The sequence below is a fragment of the Plecotus auritus genome (assembly GCF_963455305.1).
Source record: "Plecotus auritus genome assembly, chromosome: 12".
In the NCBI taxonomy this organism is placed as follows: domain Eukaryota; kingdom Metazoa; phylum Chordata; class Mammalia; order Chiroptera; family Vespertilionidae; genus Plecotus; species Plecotus auritus.
In genome coordinates, this window is record NC_137778.1 from 45,486,630 (window position 1) to 45,506,613 (window position 19,984).

Sequence of the window (19,984 nt, forward strand, 5' to 3'; positions counted from 1 at the left end):
AGTAATTATTACACTTTGTTCAGATAGAATAGATTGTATTGTAGGTTAGTCAGGGCTTGTGAGAATGGCTTTGTGGTTTAGTTCTGATTAAAGAAAATATTTTGTTATTTCCCCTCAAATGCAGTTGGATCTTCCTACTTCATAAACTCAGTAAGAGATAGCCCTGAGCCGTGGTGATGTTTATTAAGGGCCTGATGAATGCAGCCAGTCTCCAGGATGTGGAGCCTTGTTGCTTAACATGTCCATCTCTTCTACTGAAAAACAAGGTATAGCATGTATCCTACGGGCACAAAAAAACACAGCACATCTGTAATAATAAAGGTGTAATATGCTAATGAGACCAGCCGTCCTTCTGGATGTCCTTCCGGACGGACGAAGCGGCAGCTGGTGGGGGCCGAGGCAGATACCTTTTGAAATGCTAAATGCTTGGTCTTGAAATGTGTGTTAATAAAGGCTGAAACAGAAAATGGAAGTTGTGGGTTTCTCTGATGAGGCCTCACCTGGAGCTAGTCCTCTTTGTGGTTCTTTAATCTCCTGTATCTCCACTCTGCTGGGAAACACCCATCACCACATTGGCCTTCCTGGGCCCACATCTTCACACCCGAATGTACTTTTTCCTCTCCGGCCCGTTTTCCAGATCCGTGCTACCCTGCCAGCATGGCTCTCCTGCTCCAGGGTAGCCCCAGTGAACAGGCAGATCTATGTCCTGTGGTGGCCGTGTAGTCCGGCTGTAATCTGTCTAAGGGTGGGACCTACAGAACACATGGTCTCAGGAGCTGTGGCATGACCGCGGCACCGCTGTGTGAAGGCCTCTGATCACACGCCCCACCCCGTCCCTGTGCCCTCTTGGCTTCTGCTTCACGGCTCACGGGTTTTGCCAGTTCTTACTCATCTTTTTGTCTTTCACTTTATTACAGCAGTGATTTTTCATCTCACAAAGATGATATATCTTTGCATCTCATTCCTCCAGCATGAAAATCACAGTGGTCAGTTACAGAGTCCCAGAGCCCATGAGTCTGCGTTTGTGACGCGGGACCCCATTGCTCCAGGGCTCCCCAGCTGCCTGGCTTTCTGACCCACATTCATGTAACCACACAATTACATTGATTACTCCATTATTTCCTCAAACACCCTGGACTTTATTTGGTAGAAAATAAATAACTTTGCCTCTTTCACAGAGTGACATGTAGTTAAAGAAAACACATGTGTTTTGTTTTTTAAAAAAAATCAAAGCAGAGAATCAATTTGTAGAACTGACCCAAATCACAATTTGATTGAGAAAATCTAACAAAGAGAGACAACCAAGATGGCGGCATAGGTAAACACCTGTACTTGCTGCCTCTCAAAACCACATCAAAACTACAACCAAAAGACAAAATAAATATCATCCAGAACCACGGGAAAGCTGGCTGAGTGGAAATTCTACAACTAGAAGGAAAGAGGAAAGTGCATTGAGACTGGTAGGAGGTGCGGAGGTGCGGAGGTGTGGAGGCGCGTGCAAAACGGGCTGGCAACTGGGTGTGCTGGTTGTTGTTTTTTTCAGTCGGGAGGGAGATACAAGCTCCCGACTGCTCTGAACTCCAGTTCCTGGTGAGACCCTGGGGACCCAGATTTATATGGGGAGAAACTGGACTGTCTGGCATTGGGCTGGAACACGAGGGCAGCTTTCTCTCAGAGGTGCTCACACCGATCATTGTTCCTGTACGGGCTGAGGGACACAGAGACCCGGGGACCTCTCTGGTGCAGGGCTGACTGGCAGCCATTGCTGTTTGCTCTGCCCTGGTGATTCCCTGAGACCCCACCCCACACAATTTACAACCCCACAAAAGCTGTGCGCAGTGGCTTTTGCATATGAATGGCCTGTCCTTTTGCAGACTAAAACCTAACACACTGCAGCTGGGTCAGAGAGCCCCAGAGATTCCAAAAGAAAGCCCAAGGCCCAGCAGCAGCAGTGGCCTTGCTTCCCAGCTGGGCCTCATCCAAACCCCAAACAAAGAGGAGGGATCTGCAGATCTCTCTGTAGCTGCTGCTGGGTGGCCTCAGGCAGAGGCTGACTTGCACCTCCTTGGAGATCCAAGAGCCAGTGTACCCAGTGGTCAGAGTGAAACCATCCAGATTACAACTCTTCACATCCATATGCGACACACTCAGGGGGCAGACTCAGTGAGCACTAAAGCCCCACTGAAGCAAGTCCTGCCCCATAGGGTGTCTCCAGCACAGCAGTCCCAGTGTAGACACAGCTGATCCTCACAGCCAATTGGCCTGGAGGTCAATTCCGCCCAGTGATACCAACAGCAATCAAGGCTTAACTACAACAAGACTGTGCACACAGCCCACAAAGGGGTGCACCAAGAGTGTCCAACTCAGGTGACTGGGGAGGCTGAGCCACTGGGCACTAGAGGACACCTAGCACACAAAGCCACTCTATCAACTCAGGGAAGCAGCCAAAATGCGGAGACAAAGAAACAGGTCACAAATGAAAGAAATGGAGGAAAGCAAACTACTGGATATAGAGTTCAAAACCACAGTTATAAGGCTTTTCAAGAATCTTCTAGAAAAGGCTGATAAATTTAGTGAAACCCTCGAGGATATGAAAAAGGACCAATCAGAAATTATGCATACACTGACTGAAATAAAGAATAATATGCATAGCTCCAACAGCAGACTAGAGGATCCCACGAATCAAGTCAAAGTTTTGAAATACGAAGAAGCAAAAAACACCCAACCAGAAAAGCAAAAAGAAAATGAATCCAAAAATATGAAGATAGTGTAAGGAGCCTCTGGGACATCTTCAAGCGTACCAACATCTGAATTATGGGGGTGCCAGAAGAGAGAGAGCAAGATATTGAAAACCTATTTGAAGAAATAATGACAGAAAACTTCCCCCACCTGGTGAAAGAAATAGACTTACAAGTCCAGGAAGCGCAGAGAACCCCAAACAAGAGGAATCCAAAGAGGACCACACCAAGACACATCATAATTAAAATGCCAAGAGCAAAAGACAAAGAGAGAATCTTAAAAGCAGCAAGAGAAAAACAGTTAGTTACTTACAAGGGAGCACCCATACGATTGTCAACTGATTTCTCAACAGAAACTATGCAGGTCAGAAGGGTGTGGCAAGAAATATTCAAAGTGATGAATAGCAAGAACCTACAACCAAGATTACTCTACCCAGAAAAGCTATCATTTGGAATTGAAGGTCATAAAGAGCTTCACAGATAAGAACAAGCTAAAGGCGTTCATCACCACCAAACCAGTATTATATGAAATGCTGAAAGGTATTCTTAAAGAAGAGGAAGAAGAAGAAAAAGGTAAAGATAAAAATTATGAACAACAAAGTGACAACAAATAGATATCTATCAACAAGTAAATCTAAAAAATCAAGTGAATAAAAAGCCTGGCCCTAACCGGTTTGGCTCAGTGGATAGAGCGTCAGCCTGCGGACTGAAGGGTCCCGGGTTCGATTCCAGTCAAGGGCATGTACTTTGGTTGCGGGCACATCCCCAGTGGGGGGTGTGCAGGAGGCAGCTGATCAATGTTTCTCTCAAGCTCTCTATCCCTCTCCCTTCCTCTCTGTAGAAAATCAATAAAATATATATTTTTTTAAAAAAGTCTGATGAACAGAATGGACTGGTGAATATAATAGAATCAGGGGCATAGAAGGGGAGTGGACTGACAATTCTCAGGGGAAGGGGGTGTGGGGGGTGCGGGAAGAGATTGTACAAAAATCATACACCTATGGACGAGGACAGTGGAGGGGGGTAAGGGCATGGGGTGGGGTGGGAACCGGGTTGAGGGGAGCTATGGTGGGGGGGGGAAGAGGAACAACTGTAATAATCTGAACAATAAAGATTTACTTTTTAAAAATCTAGCAGTTTCCACTGGGCGATTGTATGTCCCCTGTGAAGTAAACGTCGTGTTAATTCGGCTTGAGGAGGAACGTAGGGAGCAAACAGGGGCGGGGGGGCTAGCAATCTGAGTCTGTGCCAGTGACGGGGGTCCGAGTGCACATTCTTGTCAGCCTATAACTGAGTCACTGCCCCTTCCTTAGGCAATAGTCTGCTTTCCTGGGTGCTCCCTGTTGGCAGGGGCCACGGGCCAGGGATTTGGCAGCTTGGCCGGAGGGGGGTCCCTGGCACCACCCAGGCCAGGCATTTAGATACCATCTAACATCCCCATTCTAACTGACTTAGGAGGGCCTGTGAAAGCCCGCCACAAAAGCTCGGTAGTTAGGAAACAGATGGGAAACAAATAAAATGAGGAGTATTTACAAGGAGTGATCTCATTGTGTAGGGGGTTCAGGCTTTGGATCTTCGAATCCCTGAGCCAGCAGCGCTGTTTTAAATAAAGGGTTTTTCCTGAGTCTCTGAGCACTCGTTGTGGTTTTTTCAGTACTCGCTGTGTTTACTCGCCTGGTAAATTCTGCAACAGGCTCAAATGGAACCTGTAAACACACTACTACCAAAAGCATGTTTACACAAACTACTAGGGTTTTAAAAATTAAGCTAATTAGCTTAACTTCCTTTTTGCCTTTTTGCAATGTAATGGTGCACATAAGTTTGGAAGGAAGACCAGGTATAACAGTACTTTGTTTCTTACTTTTAAATATTTTGCAGTTCTTTATATTTACATAAAATTAATTAATGTAAATAACTAAGAAGAACATGCAGGATATCGATTCACCCCCCCCCCCCTTGTTTTCTAAGTGAAAAGAAAACAGAGTCTGTCTATCAGTTCATTGGACAATTGACCTATCTACCCTGACAGTTAGGTTCTAAGGATGAGAAAGGATGGGTGGAATTATAGATCGGATAAACTGAGGAATGAGAAATGCTTGGATCTATTGACAAAAGCAGTTTTTCTTAGGGCTATTTCTGCTTTCTGGTAAAATTGAACTATGGCTGCATTGACTCACTGATTCCCTCTGGGTAACTGTGGGGAGTCTTAAGAGATTGTGGATGATGTAGTCAGTGAGTAATATTTACAACGAAGGTAGCAGCAGAGCAATTTCCAACTTCTGCAGTTATGTAGGGAAGTTGGAGGAACAAAACCGTAGAGATCTCATTAGAATAATGATTAGCAAGGAGCTCCGGATAACAACCGGCTTGTCTTCTCCATGTCCACAGGGGAACTCGTCCTGAGAAGAGTGGAGCCCATTAACCTGTTCTCTGCAGGTGTTCAGTGATTAAAAGTTCCTGAAGGGTTTCATTATAATTCATAAAATGAAGCAATCTCTGGGGTTATCTGTCTCAGAGGAAGACCCTTGATTAAGGGATGATTGCCATGGGAGCGAGTGGTGTGGGCACCAGTCACTCAGCCTCAGAGCCGCTCCACAGCCCTGGGGTTCACCCAGCAATATCTTCTGCACCATCAAATCCCAACTTTCCCAAATCCCTGGAACATCATCCCTCCCTTCAGGATGGCATTGTACCCAGCAGGGACTTAGCTGGAGCAATGAGAAGAGCCGGTCTCTCCCAGGGACACTATTTTTTATTCTCTTGTGTTTGTTAGTGGCTCCTTGCTTCCACTCCACGATGTTTTCACTTCCCATCAGTATTGTGTTCACTGCCCTGCTGCTTGCAAAGTGTTCATACATAGGTCATCAATATTTGTTGATGATATCAGTTAATGTATAGAGTACAGTAAATAGGGTCTGGAAAGACTCACTACATTTTTCAAATGTCATTTTGAAACAAAAATAGCGATAAGTAATTTTTGATGGAATAAATTCTGAGAGCAAAAGTATTGACTTCATATGGACAATAAAATGGTGACTATACCGTATTTCTTCTTCATGTGTCTCTACCATTAGTACACATCTCTTAGTTTTTGACCACTGTGTATATGTAATTTAAAAATAAATAAGATGGAGAAATATAAATCTGTCAAAACAGGTCATATATAATAAACTTGAAGACTCACATATACTGTTGTTACAGAATTTACCAGGCGACTGAAAAATACTCAGGAGTGCTCGGAGAGACAGGAGAAACCCATTCATTTCCAGACGTACTAGGACCGTGACTCAGGGGAGCCTGTTCCCAAACCCTGAGCAAGCCAATAGGGAGGAAGCTTTCTCTTTATACCCTTTGGTTTCTTTGTCCCCCAAATGTGGATCAGACTTCCAGACCTTTTGTGGGCTCTGCAGAAAGCCCCGTGTGTGGGGATGGGGGCTGTGTGACCACACCTGAAGGCCTGGCCTGGCGCCAGCGCTGATAACCCCTCCAGGGGTTGTGTATGGTTCATGGTTTATGGCCTCTGTAAAATGGGAGTATTTAGGTCAATAGGTCTTGCAAGACCAGATAATTAAGGAAGGGGCGCATTAGGGATACTGATTAACTAGGTACAGAGTCAGGCTGCTAGCCCCCCCACCCCAATGTCTTATTTTCCTCATCACTATGTCTGATAAATTTCATACATATAGAAAACCTCTCCCACATATACTCAAGAGATAACTAGAATGTTATGTTTGCTTTACTTGTAATAGCAGAGAATTGGAAGGCACCTAAATGGATATCAGTAAGAGATCTGATTAGTGCCTGTGGTCTGTTCATGCAAAGGTATATATTACAGTACAGAAAATGCCTAAATAGATAAATCTCAAATTACATAAAATGTGAAGAAAGTTTTTCATTGGTTGGGGTGGTTTTGCAGGGAGCTGTGAGCCCTGTTAACAGTTTAAACTGTACAATGATTGGGCAGAAGTGAGTCCCTGCTCTGGTTTAAACTGGGATGTGCCGTTAACAGACTTACACCTTTGTACCAGCATTCTCACTGGCACGTGGGAATAACTTTGAGGGGAACAGGCTTGAGGCTAAGAGAGAAATTAGGAAATCATTGTAGTAACATGGGTGAGCCATGGCAATGGAAAGTAAAAACAAATTCAAAAAATATCGAGCTACCGAGGAGGATAACCCCACGGAGTATTTATCCCATGCAAACAATGAGGAAAAGGACTGACTCATGGGTGATGCTTAAACTTCTGACTTGACCAACTGAATCCTCTTCATAACCCCAATTTCTAACATCCCTGTCAAGCAACAAATTTATTTTTCCAGCTGACTTACTCTTTACCATCCAGCCTCTCCCACCCATTGAGTTTATCACTTTTTCTTACTCGCCTCAATCCTATCCTTCTTTTTCTTCCTTAGCCAACATTTGCAATATCACAACTTGTCAACCCTGTGCCTCTCCTAATACAGCTGAATAAGACTGGAGAAAACTCAGTTTAATTTTAAATATACACCCACATACCTCAAGTAAACTCTTAATGTTGCCAGGCAATTGTATTATACTTCCTTAACCCTTTCCTTTCCACTCTCACGAATAACTATTTCACCTCTTCTTCTAGTTCCTTAGATTACCAATACCTCCTTGCTCACTCTCTCTCAGTTGATAAACTTTATGCCTCAATTTACTGAGAAAACGGAAGCAATCAGAAAGCACTTAGGGAGTACCTCTGATGTGCATGAACTCCTGCTGTGCATTTCCACAACTTCCATATTATTTAATGTGTAGAAAGAAAATGATAGTAAGAGAGACTTAGGAAAAGCAGGATAAAATATTCCAGCTTACGTGATAAAAAATGCTAAGATAAATAAGCCGTGAATAGTTATCTTAATTAAAGAAATTAAATTGCAACATGAAATTAAATAAATCCTTTTGAGAATTTTAGTAGTTTGCATATTCCATTGCTTTAATACACTTGAATTGTTAATAATAAGATTGTGATTCCTAGGGGGCGGGGGAAGATTGTGATCCCTTCTTCCCTTTTCACAGTGAAAAGAAGCATCAGAAAGAACAAACTCCTGCCCTGACACTGTGGCTCAGGGGCTGAGCATCAACCTGTGAATTCGGAGGTCACGGTTTGATTCCCGGTCAGGGCACCTGCCCAGGTTGCAGACTCCATCCCCAGTAGGGGGCATGCAGCAGAATTAATTAATGATTCTCATCATTGAAGTTTCTATCTCCCTCTCCCTCTCCCCTCCTCTCTGAAATCAGTAAAAATGTATTAAAGAACGAACAAGCTCCTTTCCAAGTCCTTGATCGCCAGCCTGTGCTCACATCCTCCTGTTCTCTCTGTTACTATGAACTCTTGCTGTGTTCCCTCCCTGGTGGACTGAATACTTTTTCTTTTCAGCTACTCCCTTTCTTGTTTCTTTTCTGCACTTTCAGTTCACTGCTGGAGCATTCCCTTCCCTCCAGTCTATAAGCATGTCCTTTCTCTTATGTCTCTTATCTTTTGACCTTCCACCCATCTACAGGCTTTCCACTTCATATTCAGCCTTTTGCAAATCAAATTTATCCTTTTGCAAAGCTAACTCATGCTTTTGCAAAGCAAAACTTTCTACTAAAATAATTTCAAAAGCTTTGTAACAAATATAAATCTTAAGCAAAGTTGTTAAAAATTTTATTGCATGTATACTGGTATAGTAATAAACATAAAATACTTTTCAACGTCAGAAATACTTGTTTACTTATAATCTCCCTTATAGTGGTCCCTCCCCCCCACTTGTGGCAGTTTCATGTACATATTCATAAAGTAATTGTGATAATCCTCAGGCGTAATAGTCGCTACAGAATGATTAACATCTGTTAAACGTTCATGGTTTGAAGGATCTGCCAAATATTTCTCGCGCATAATTTAACCTTTGAAAAAACTTCTTCAATGGGATTCATCATTGGAGAACATGGTGGCAGAAATAATAAGGTATGCCTCGTCTGACCAACAAGATCAGTACTTCTTGGGTTTTGTGGAGGCTTACATGGTCCAAAACCAACCACACATCCTCCAAATGATCTTCCTCCAATTTCCGCAGTAACCTGCGGAGAAATGCGGGGAAAAAAAATATTTGAAGTAACTGAGGATTTTGCAAAATGGTGAATTTGAAGTGGAAAACCTGTAAACGCTTAGACACATTATCAAAGCAATGGCAGACCAAAAAGATACAAAGTAAAACTAAAAGTAGTACAAGGAAAGGCAGGGGTTGTGACCAATCCCACTGCGGTCCCGGGGTTGGGGACTCCTCCAGGGCTCGGCAAAGTCCACGGAGGCTTTGCAAGGTGAAGTGTGCGCGGTGCCCGTTACGTGGGGCTGGACTGCCCCGCCCCAGACCGCGGCGGGGGCCCGGCGGCTGCGCCAGGAGCGCCCGTCAGGACCGCCGCGAGCCGAGACCAGACTCCGCCCCTTTCAAGCTCCGGGATCTCAGGACCGGGGCCAAGAAGCCTGGGAAATGGAGTCCGAGCGCCGAGGAGACCCGGAGGCTTCTGGGAATCGCAGTCCAAAGCTGGTGTGTCTTCCGCGCAGACTCAGACGGAAACGTGAACAGGTGACGCGACGCTGTCCTTCAGCGGAAGTGTCCGATCAGAACCAGTCCCGCGGGAGAGGTGAGTCCGGGCTTGGGGTGACCGGCGCTTTATCTCCTGCAAATACCGTCCCGCCATGTTCCCTTCGGGCTGCAGCAGCCCTGCGGCGCCCTGCCCCCGAACTCAGAGGGATCCCGAGGGAAGGTGGAACTGGGTTCGGCGTCCGGAGGGCACTCGCACCCGCCCCTTGGGAGTGGAGCATGTGGTTCCCATAGTTAGCCGCGCGCTGGGGTCTCCTGAGGGACGGGGGCGTGGCCAGGAGAGGCGGGCCGGCCTGCAGTCGCGGGTTCCGGGGGCTGCCGGGCGCGGAATGGCCCGGCCGTGGGGAGACCGCGGGGGTGATGCCTGTTCCGGGTCCGCCGGGTCCGCGCTTCCGCCCGCAGCCCGCCCCGAGAATTTTTGGTCCGCTTCTCGCAGGAGGAGTCGCCGCCCTTGCGTAGAAAATTGTTCTCGCGGTTACTGCGAGTGAGCGGGTCCCCCGGGCGGGGCTGCGGCGACGCCACGCCGACTCCGCCCCTCCGTCCCGGGCGGTCCGTCCCGCGGTCTCCCGACGTCGCTCTGCACGTAGGCTTTGCGGTTCCCCCGGACGCGGGCGTGGCGAGGTGCGCGGGGAATGTTTATGAGCTCGGAGCTAGTGAGACTTAAACAGCAGCCGACCCCGAGGACCGGGTAATTCTCCCTGCAGTGCGGACTGTTTTCAGTGGGTGCGAAGTGAGGAAACACTACCGGCAGGACTTTCCCGAAGGCGATGCCAGGTGTGCGCAGCAGCCACTCGGCGGGATAGCTGGCGTCCAGGCGGGTCCCCTCGGCCACTGCTGAGTGACACGACGCCCCGGAAGCATCAAAACGTCGTCCAGGGGACCACGCCGGGCTGGGTCTCACCCGCCACAGGTCTGACCCCTCCCCCATGTCCTTGCCAGAGTCGGGTCTGACACCCACTCAGACTTTCCAAGATTAGTGTGAGCCTGTGACCTCCGTCTCCTAGGCTTGCAGAATTAGTCCTGATGTTTGTCTTCATCCGCCCTTTCTGTGGGTCTCTTCGCAATCTTTCCCTTCCTACCTCTCTTCCATTGCAATCTCATGACATTGGTTGGAAGTGTTTCTCCAAAGTGGATTTGGAGTCATTATCCTCTTAGATATAGAATCTTCAAAACATAAAGCATCTGAAACTTCCTTCATTTCCACTTTTATCCAGTGGAAATGTGGGATCCCCTCCCCCACTGATAGGAAGTAGCTGCTACCGCGTGTACACAGACAGGCATTGTCTCCCCACCTCTCAGGGTATTCAGCGTCTCCATCCTACTTGTGTTTAGTACTGAAGCTTTCAACACTTTCAGCGTGTCATGTTATTTAAGTGTTTCATATCCATGTGTTTTATGTCATTCTTTTCAACTATTTTCAAATTTCTTGCAGACTCAAACGCCTTTTTTCAATTCCTTGTAGCTATACATCAGAATCCAGATTTCCCAGGTGCACCTCATACTAACCAAGTCAGCAGCCCTGAGCCCTGGAGCTGGGCCAGAATCTGCTCTGAGAAAGTTCCCACGTGACAGTCAGGCAGGAGCCCAGCCCAGAACGCAGACTTCTTTGGGAACCTCTGTGCTGGTGCTCCCAGCCCAATGCTTTGGGGTTGTTAACGTCTATATAATAAAACCCAGCGACCGGTCGCTATGACGCTCACTGACCACTGTGGGGCAGACACTCAGTGCAGTAGCTGCCCCCAGCCTGCAGGCCCTGACTGGCAGGGGTTGGGGGGGCTGCCAAGGCAAATGGGGGCCCTGATTGCCCTGACAGTCCTCCCACAGATTGGCCCTGATTGCCGGCCAGGCCTAGGGACCCTACCTGTGCACAAATTTTGTGCACTGTGCCTCTAGTCTTCTATAATAATCTATAATAATAAAAGCATAATATGCTAATTACACCAGACGTCCTTCCAGACATCCTTCCAGATGACCTTCCAGACCAAGACGGGGCTGTGAGGGAAGCCCGGGTCCCGGGTGCCAGAGGGAAGCCAGTGCCGGCAGCCGGGGGAAGGAAGGCCGACTCTCGCACGAATTTTGTGCATCGGGGCTCTAGTTGTTAATAAAGCGCTTGTCAGTGGGACAGTCAGCAGCTGCATTGATGGAATGTTCAGTGGACAGACCTGAAACGCTGGTGTTTGCATTTTGCTATTGTACTCCAGGCTTCACCTCTAATTTCCTGTCGTTCCGGTTTTCAGTTCAGAAACCAGACAGACCATGCCCTGTGCTCACAGGTCTTGAGAAAGTGGTATTTAATAACTAGACTCACAGAAGGCAGCTACGAAAGTTATGTTGCTGGATTATAGTTTATTTTATTGGTGAGATGACTGACCTTAATGTCCAAGACCTGGACGGAGCTGTGACACTAGGAAGGCAGACACGGAACTGATGGGACAAAAGTATCTGTGAGGTCATTTTTCCCCACGAGCTTTTCCTGGTCTCCAGTGCCTAACAGATAGAGTCTGCACCTGGCATCTGACATCAGAGGCTTCCAGGGCAGGGCCTGTGCCTCTGTCATGTCCTCGGTCAAACCTATCGAACTTGCTTTCCCAGTTCTGTGTCCCCACCATTAACCCCTGTTCAAGCCGCTCTGTTGCTTTTCACTTCCTGTCTCTCCCACATCCTCTTCAAGTCCCCTCCATTCTGCAGACGTTAGTTTTCAGTGGCTTTCCCTGACCATTGCAAACTCCCGTGCCCTTTCACACCTCCAGAACCCCCTCTCGCACTGGGCGTCAGTGCGGTCATGTCACTGGAGGGTAGGGACAGGGACTCTTCTCAGACTGTCCCAATGGCTGCAGGTGGTGGTCCTTTGTCACCCATTGAGAAGTACAGAGCATTTTCCTATGTGGTGTTGGCCATTTAAAAGCAATTTTCCAAAGCTCTTCTATCGTTTTTCTCTGGTCCTTATTGTCTGTATAACTTAGAAATAATTTAACTGCATGTGGCATGTTAACATTCAGTATTGTGTTGTATTTATATTTAAATGTTTCTCATTTAAATTACCTTGGTGGTGGTGGGTTTATTTTATGAGTTTACTTGAGCCAAACTTATGGCATATGCTAGGAGCAGGGTTTCAAATGCTTCCTAAATTATCTTGCTTTTAAGTTTAAATGTTAAACTGCTTTGAGGTAAGAATTATGTAACAGTTGTATTCCTAATGCAGGCGTTTCAGCATTTTTACACATAGTAAATGCCCAGTACCTCTTTGTGTAATAGAAAATGACTAGTTCCATAATGTGGTCTTTCATCTTCTAGACAATAATAGTAATTTTTTTTTTTACTCTCCAGGAGAGCTATTGAAACTAAAAAGACCCTTCACAAGGCAGAAGTGGGTTTTGTGGTTATTCATTCTATCCCAAGATGATGACAGAATCCAAGAAAGCTGCAGCTCAGAATCCTCGGGAGGAAGAAGGGCTTCTGAGAGTGAAGGTAGAGGAGGAAGAGTTTGTCTGGGGGCAGGATGCTTGCTCAGAGAGAAGTGATTTTCTCAAGCAGGAGCTATGCCGGCAGCTGTTCCGGCATTTCAGCTACCACGAAGCACCTGGGCCCCGCCAGGCACTGCGCCGGCTCCGTGAGCTCTGTGGGCTGTGGCTGCAGCCCGAGACGCACAGCAAGGAGCAGATGCTGGAGCTGCTGGTGCTGGAGCAGCTCCTGAGCATCCTGCCCGCGGAGCTGCAGGCCCTGGTGCGAGAGCAGTGCCCGCGGAGCGGGGAGGAGGTGGTGACAGCGCTGGAAGACGAGAGCGGCAGCGGCGAAGCCGGGCTCCAGGTACAGAGATGACGGGCGAGCTGAGGCCTCCAGGACGGATGGCGTCCCACGGTGGGAGGTCTGAGCTCCTAGGTCAGGATGCATTTATGTCTCCTTTGCTCTCTGTTTGCTTCTGTGTCATATCTTACCGCTGAGTCAGGCTTGTTCTTCCTTTCCCGGTTTTGTGTTCCTACAGGAGGTTCTCTTTGTTTGGGGGAGATGTTTAGTTCCAACAGGGACTCTCTCATAAATCCAGATGTACTTTATTTCTCTCAGGTTCCAGTCCCTGGGCATGGCCAGGAAATACTCAGGAGAAAGGTTGCACTATCTGGACCAGCATTTACTGACCAGCTCCAGCCAGCGGACACCAAGGACCTTCAGGGTTCTTCAGAACCCCCTCTCCCACTGGACTTCGGTAACGTCGTGTCCTTAGAGGGAGGGACAGGGGCTCTCCCTTCTTAGACTGTCCCAATAGCTTTAGGAGGTCCTTTTCTTGGCCAACCAGAAGTGGATGGGTGGATGGATGCATGGATGCTTTCAGCTCCATGTACGCACACTCCAGAGTCTTTTGTAACTTTACTCTTCTCACGCATCTGCATCCTCATCTGCTTTCTCTGAAGATGGCGCCTCCCTCTCTTTCTCTAAGCCTAATCGTGGACGTGTATCCTAGATCCAGGGTGGAGTCCCCCTCGGTCCTCAGTCACACTCGAGTTCTTTGTTCCTACGTTGTCTTGCCCTCCTGTTCTTGCTGGTGAGGATCCTCTTCCCAGGCTTTTCTGTTTCGTCTGCTCATCCTGGTGTGTGCCTCCTCTCTGCCGACCACTGCACACAGGACCGGCTTGTGCTGATTGTTCTTCTGTGGTTCATGCCTCTCATTTGAAAGGCCACGTTTTTGGAATGGCCAAATGAAGTACCAATTTGTAACTATCTTGGGTGTATCTGAACAATTTATTTTCTTCCAGCTCAGCAAACCTCTTCTGTCATTATTGTCATTTTAGGTAATGAGAGTGAAAACAGCGTGTCTCTGTCAAGTCTGGACGTTCATGAAAACACAGGCTCACAGAGAACTGTATCAGGACGGCCTTCGACTTTGGCATCGGAGGAGTCTGCTGAGCCTCGGGACAGCTCCAGGTCTGCAGGCCAGATAAAGCAGCAACAGGAAAACGAACCTGGGGAATCTCGGAGACCATCGTCTGCTCAGGATGGAGGTTTTAGCAAAGTCCTCACCCACAAAAATATACTTTCAGGTGAAATAATAAGTCACAATGGATGTGACAGAAGCGTAAACCTGAACCCAAATGAATTTACACACCACAAATCTTGTAAACACAGTACCTATGACCAAAGTCTCAAGTGGAATTCGGGTTTTATTATGCATCAAAGAATTTATGTTGGAGGAAAAACTCCCCAATGTGGAAAGTCTCTCAAGCACTCAAACCTTATTAAACAGACAGCAGTTTTCAGTGGAGAGAAAACCCATCAATGTAGTGAGTGTGGGAAAGCTTTCAGGCACAGCTCAAAGCTTACTAGACACCAGAAAATCCACACTGGAGAGAGACCCTATGAGTGTAACGAGTGTGGAAAAGGCTTTGGGGGGAGATCAGATCTCATTAGACACCAGAGAATCCACTCTGGGGAGAGACCCTTTGAATGCGAAGAATGTGGAAGAGCCTTCAGCCTGAACTCACACCTCATCCTGCATCAGAGAATCCACACCAGAGAGAAACCCTATGTGTGCAGTGAGTGTGGGAAAACATTCAGGGTGAGCTCACACCTCATTCGACACCTGAGAGTCCACACTGGAGAGAAACCCTATGCGTGCAGCGAGTGCGGGAGAGCCTTCAGTCAGAGCTCGCACCTCAGCCAACATCGGAGAATTCACAAGAGGGAAAGCCTGTTAATGTGAGCGACTTAAATTCATAGGGAATGCTAAGGAAATAGCAAAATGTGGGAAACATTGAATACAAAGTAAATCCTGGGTGGGTGCGTGACTGAACAGCCAGCGTCTCTTTCCTCCCCCTGGTCCTCTCGTACGCGGTCCCGCCTATGGTCTGACCTCTGCTTTCTGAGAGGCTGGGCTGCCAAACCAGAAGAGCAGAGTTGGAGGAGGCGGATACATAGGTTGGTCCAGCAGTGGAGAGGACGAAAAAGGACCTTAGGAAATAACCCTGATCACAGTGGGGCGGGGACTCGGAGGGGGTGATCCTCAGCCCCACGTAATGGTTCTGCACAACAAGGCTGCTCTGCAGCAGGACAGACCGGAGGGCTGTGTGAAAGGGGACTTGGCAGTTGGGTGTAATCTGCGTCCAGGTCGTGCCAGGAAGGACACCCAAGGCAAGAGGCGGGAGTCAGAGATTCCAACAGGAAGGGGGAGTGGAAGGAAATGAGGCAAGAGGTGGGGCAGAGGTGAGCAATGTGTTCAAGTGGGAGGGAACCTAGATCTGGAGGAGACGGATGTGACCGGAACCTTCCTGCCGCGTGTGCTGGGGGTTTGTGGATACCTTCCTGGGCCGGATGGACAGACGGCAGTGCTGGGGCCTCCACTGGCCTCTGACAAGTGAGGGCAGCGGGAGTCGGTACCAGAAACAAAGGCTCTGGGGCTTTAAAGCAGCACAGAAATGCATCGGGTCCAAACCCCTTGCACGTGCTCCCATCTACCCTGTAACGTCCTGGTGAATAGTAGAGTGGTCGTCCTCATTTCGTTGAAGAAAACTTTGAGTTAAAAGGAGTTCAGTAACTTGTCAACAGTTAACAAGATTATGAGGTGAAGAAGGATTCAGCTGCTCATCTGGAGACACTAAGCCAGTACCCCAAGGCGTCTGGCCACTGCAGAGAAGTTTTATGACTGTCTAAAGGATCATCTCCATTGCAGGGTTTGGCTTTGGAAAAATTGCCATGTCCAGAGGACAAGACCTTCGAGCTTCTCTTGCTCATGCCCATGGCATCTTATTACAGAATTCTTAATGAAACTGCCACAGTGTGCAGCCATGTGGGCAGTCTGGTGCCTTCTCAGAGTTGAGCCACCTGGAACCTCTCCCACTCATCACGTGAGGAGTTTCTCTCTGTGGATTCTCAGATGCTGGGCGAGGCCAGTGCTTTCGATAGAAGCTTTCCTACATCCTTCCCTCTGGCGGGGGTTTCAGGGGAGCAACAGAAGTAGGTTTTCTCACTCTTACTACAGTGACACAGTTCTCCTAACTTGGGTTCTCTCGTGTCCCGAAAGGTGGGAATGCTGGATATAGGCTTTCCCACAATATAGTTTCCCCTGTGCTTGATAAGATTTGAATTCCAGGTGGGAGTTTCCCAACATTTATCACCTGTTTGAGGCATCTCCAAAGTTGCCTTCCTCATATATCCTCAATGACTCCGTGTGCAGGTCTCACCTCAAAGGTGGTGACTGTTGTCACCACATCCCTGAGTGCTCAGAAGGCCCTGAGCTTGGCTTGATGCTGTTGTCCCAGCCTTGAAGCTCATTCTATCTTTTTGTTGTTTTTATTAATGGTCACCCAAGGATATCTTTCCCCGTAGGTTTTTAGAGAGTGGGAGGGAAGGCGGGTGGGGGGAGGGGAAAGAAAGAGAGAGAGGCATTGAGAAACATCAATTGGTTTGCTTCCCACACATGCCCCGACTGACTGGGCTGGGGATTGAACCTGCAACCCAGGTACTTGCCCTTGACGGACTCAAGCCTGAGACCGATGCTCCAGCTGATGCTGTGACCACTGAGAAGCACCAGCCAGGACTCCCAATTTTATCTTTAAACTTGTGCTTTGTAAGTGACTTAAATAGGAAAGTGGGGCATGTACCTGAGCAGAGGACATATCTGTGTTTTTTTGCCCCCCCTGTTGGTATCGAGCATTTGTGTTCCCCATGAGCACAAATTTCAGTGGGCCCATGAGTCTTGGGAGTTCACAGGCTCAATATGAAGGGGAGCAGAGTGGGCTACCACACAATGGGCCACTTTGGCATGTGAATTAATTTGAGCTGAAGGAAACTGAAACCCAACAGACTCAGGAAAAAAGTTTTACCTCTCCCTTAACTATGCAAAATTTTTATTGTGGGCCTGTCCTAGAAAGAGAGCTTTGCAGAAAGTTAACTTTTACCTGAGTGACCTTTATGTAGGACAGGGCAACCCTCTGAAAACCAAACATCTGCCCTTATCTTCCTGCGAATCACCTTCTTCTGGAGCACCAGGCCCCATCCGCCCTCCCATTCCTCAGCTCAGGTTGACAGACAAGCCTCAACTGCCTTTGGGTCTTATTATTTTGGGTTTTTTTGGTGCTTTTGTATGTAAAAATTAAAATTGTTTTTCTCCTGTTAATCTGTCTTCTGTGAATTTGATTATTAGGCTAAAGCACCCAGAAGGGAAGAAGGAAAATTTCCCACTTCTACATATACATACATGGTAAGCGTGTTATGTCTGCACCTGAGTCACCTTGGTGCCAATAGCCAGGTGAGACCATACTTTCTGCTACAACCAGGACTTGCTTCTAAGAAGGTGGCAAATGGAAGCATCTAAGAAATAGGAACAACCAAGGAACCCTACAATATTCTTATTTGTGTTACTTCCCTATATTAGGCATCCACTTACTGAAAATGACAACACGAAAGGGAAGGGAAGGAGAGCAGCCCTCTATCCCCTTTCCTGTCAGTCTTTGCCCATCAGGTAGAACGTGTGTCTGTCCAGAATGATGGGTCACCCTAGCCGAGGGGTCCTCAAACTTTTTAAACGGGGCCAGTTCACTGTCCCTCAGACCGTTGGAGGGCCGGACTATAGTTTAAAAAAACAAAAACTATGAACAAATTCCTATGCGCACTGCGGGCCCGGGACGAGTCGGCTGCTAAGCAGGACAGGCAGCGGCACCCGGCGGGCAGGATAAATGTCTTCGGCCGGCCGCATGTGGCCCGCGGGCTGTAGTTTGAGGACGCCTGTGCCGGTTTGGCTCAGTGGATAGAGCGTCATTCTGTGGACTGACGAGTCCTGGGTTCGATTCTGGTCAAGGGCACATGCCCAGGTTACGGGCTCAGTCCCCAGTGGGGGGAGTACAGGAGGCAGCCAATCAATGATTCTGGCCATTGAAGTTTCTATCCTCCCTTCCTCTCTGAAATAAAAATATATATTTTTAAAAAAGAGCGAGTGTGAGTTAAATTGCTACAGTATGTCCACTGAGTTTATGGGACAAGCAAAAGTAGGTTTACAGTGCTAATACAAATAATACAATAATTAATAATACAAGAATAAACTTGCATACTCAGAACCGTAAACCTACTTTTGCCTATCCTGTTTTGGGAGCCTCAAGTTATGAATTGTCCATAATTTTGTTGTTTCCACATACAAGTTAAATGTGTTTATATTTGCATTTAAACTGGCATTGCACAATATAAAGGTGAACAGGAAAACTCATAGTGATCCTTTAAATTTTTCTTTACTTCAAATGACAAATAAGAAAAACATGACAAATGAAGAGAGAGTATGTGGGGTGGGGGGATAAAAAAGGTTTTATAGCTTAATACCTTTAACATGATGTTTTTAAACAAGGGGTCCCACATTTTCTTTTAGCATGAAGCCTGCAAATTATGTCACTTGCACTTGTCAATGTAGATGAAATTCCTTAAATATTTGCAAATTTGGAACAAATTTCTTATTTTCCGTACTTTTGTCTCCTGAAATAAACAAACTGCAACGATATACACGGAAGAGGCCGCCTGACAGCTGAGGCGCGAGACAGCGCTAAGGCGCGCAAGTCACTCAGCGCCTGTCCGACCCGCCGCCCTCCCTACGATTGGCAGCGTGGCAGCAGGAGGCGCGAGGAGCGGGAGGGAACCGGGGCCAATAGGGAGATGAGGGGCAGGGCAAGCGGGTTCGCGGGTCCACTTCTGCCGGTCCTAATTTCCGTGAACACTTCCTGGGGACAGGTTTCATAAGTGCATTTTCTCCGGGCCCAATATACATAAGCACTTCCGCCGGATCGGATTCTTGGGTGCACTTCCGCCGGACTCAATGTCCGTGAGCACTTCCGCCGGGCCGGATTATTTGATGCACTTCCGCCGGACAGGATTTACGTGAACACTTCCGCCGGACATCTTGGGTGCACTTCCGCCGGACAGGATTCTTGGGTGCACTTCCTCCAGGCACTTCCGCCGGACAGGATTCTTGGGTGCACTTCCTCCAGGCACTTCCGCCGGACTCTATTTACGTGAACACTTCCTCCGGACAGGATTTTTTTTTTTTTTTTTTTAATATATTTTATTGGTATTTTACAGAGAGGAAGGGAGAGGCCTCCTGCACACCTCCCACTGGGGATGTACCCGCAACCAAGGTACATGCCTTTGACCGGAATCGAACCCGGGACCCTTCAGTCCGCAGGCCGACGCCCTATCCACTGAGCCAAACCGGTTTCGGCAGGACCGGATTCTTGAATGTACTTCCGCCGGACCCAATGTACGTGTTACGTGAGCACTTCCGCCGGACTGGATTCTTGGGTGCACTTCCGCCGGACAGGATTTACATGAACACTTTCTTGGGTGCACTTCCGCCGGACAGGATTTACATGAACACTTCCGCCGGACAGCATTCTTGGATGCACTTCCGCCGGATGCACTTCCGCCGGACAGGATTCTTGGGTGCACTTCCGCCGGACAGCATTCTTTGATGTACTTCCGCCGGACTCTATTTAAATGAACACTTGCCGGACCGGATTCTTGGGTGCACTTCCGCCGGACAGCATTCTTGGATGCACTTCTGCCGGATGCACTTCCGCCGGACAGGATTCTTGGGTGCACTTCCGCCGGACTCTATTTAAATGAACACTTGCCGGACCGGATTCTTGGGTGCACTTCCACTGTGCACTTCC

At 47.8% G+C, this 19,984-nt stretch overlaps 1 protein-coding gene across 3 annotated transcripts; it reads left to right on the plus strand.

Annotated features, from left to right (window-relative positions):
* The first annotated feature begins 9,331 nt into the window (after nt 1–9,331).
* ZNF165 (zinc finger protein 165) lies at nt 9,332–17,910 on the plus strand. 3 transcript variants are annotated; one of them, XM_080647580.1, is made up of 4 exons: nt 9,332–9,387; nt 12,675–13,154; nt 13,410–13,548; nt 14,132–17,910. In XM_080647580.1, exons 2-4 carry the CDS (start codon nt 12,747–12,749, stop codon nt 15,037–15,039), a joined length of 1,455 nt encoding a protein of 484 aa, XP_080503706.1. In that variant the 5' UTR covers nt 9,332–9,387; nt 12,675–12,746; the 3' UTR covers nt 15,040–17,910. The 3 variants fall into 3 exon arrangements, with proteins under 3 accessions (XP_080503706.1, XP_080503705.1, XP_080503707.1); XM_080647579.1 differs by lacking the exon at nt 9,332–9,387 and adding an exon at nt 9,773–10,257; XM_080647581.1 differs by lacking the exons at nt 9,332–9,387; nt 13,410–13,548; nt 14,132–17,910 and adding an exon at nt 9,940–10,257 and having other exon boundaries at nt 12,675–13,281.
* Nucleotides 17,911–19,984: the final 2,074 nt, after the last annotated feature.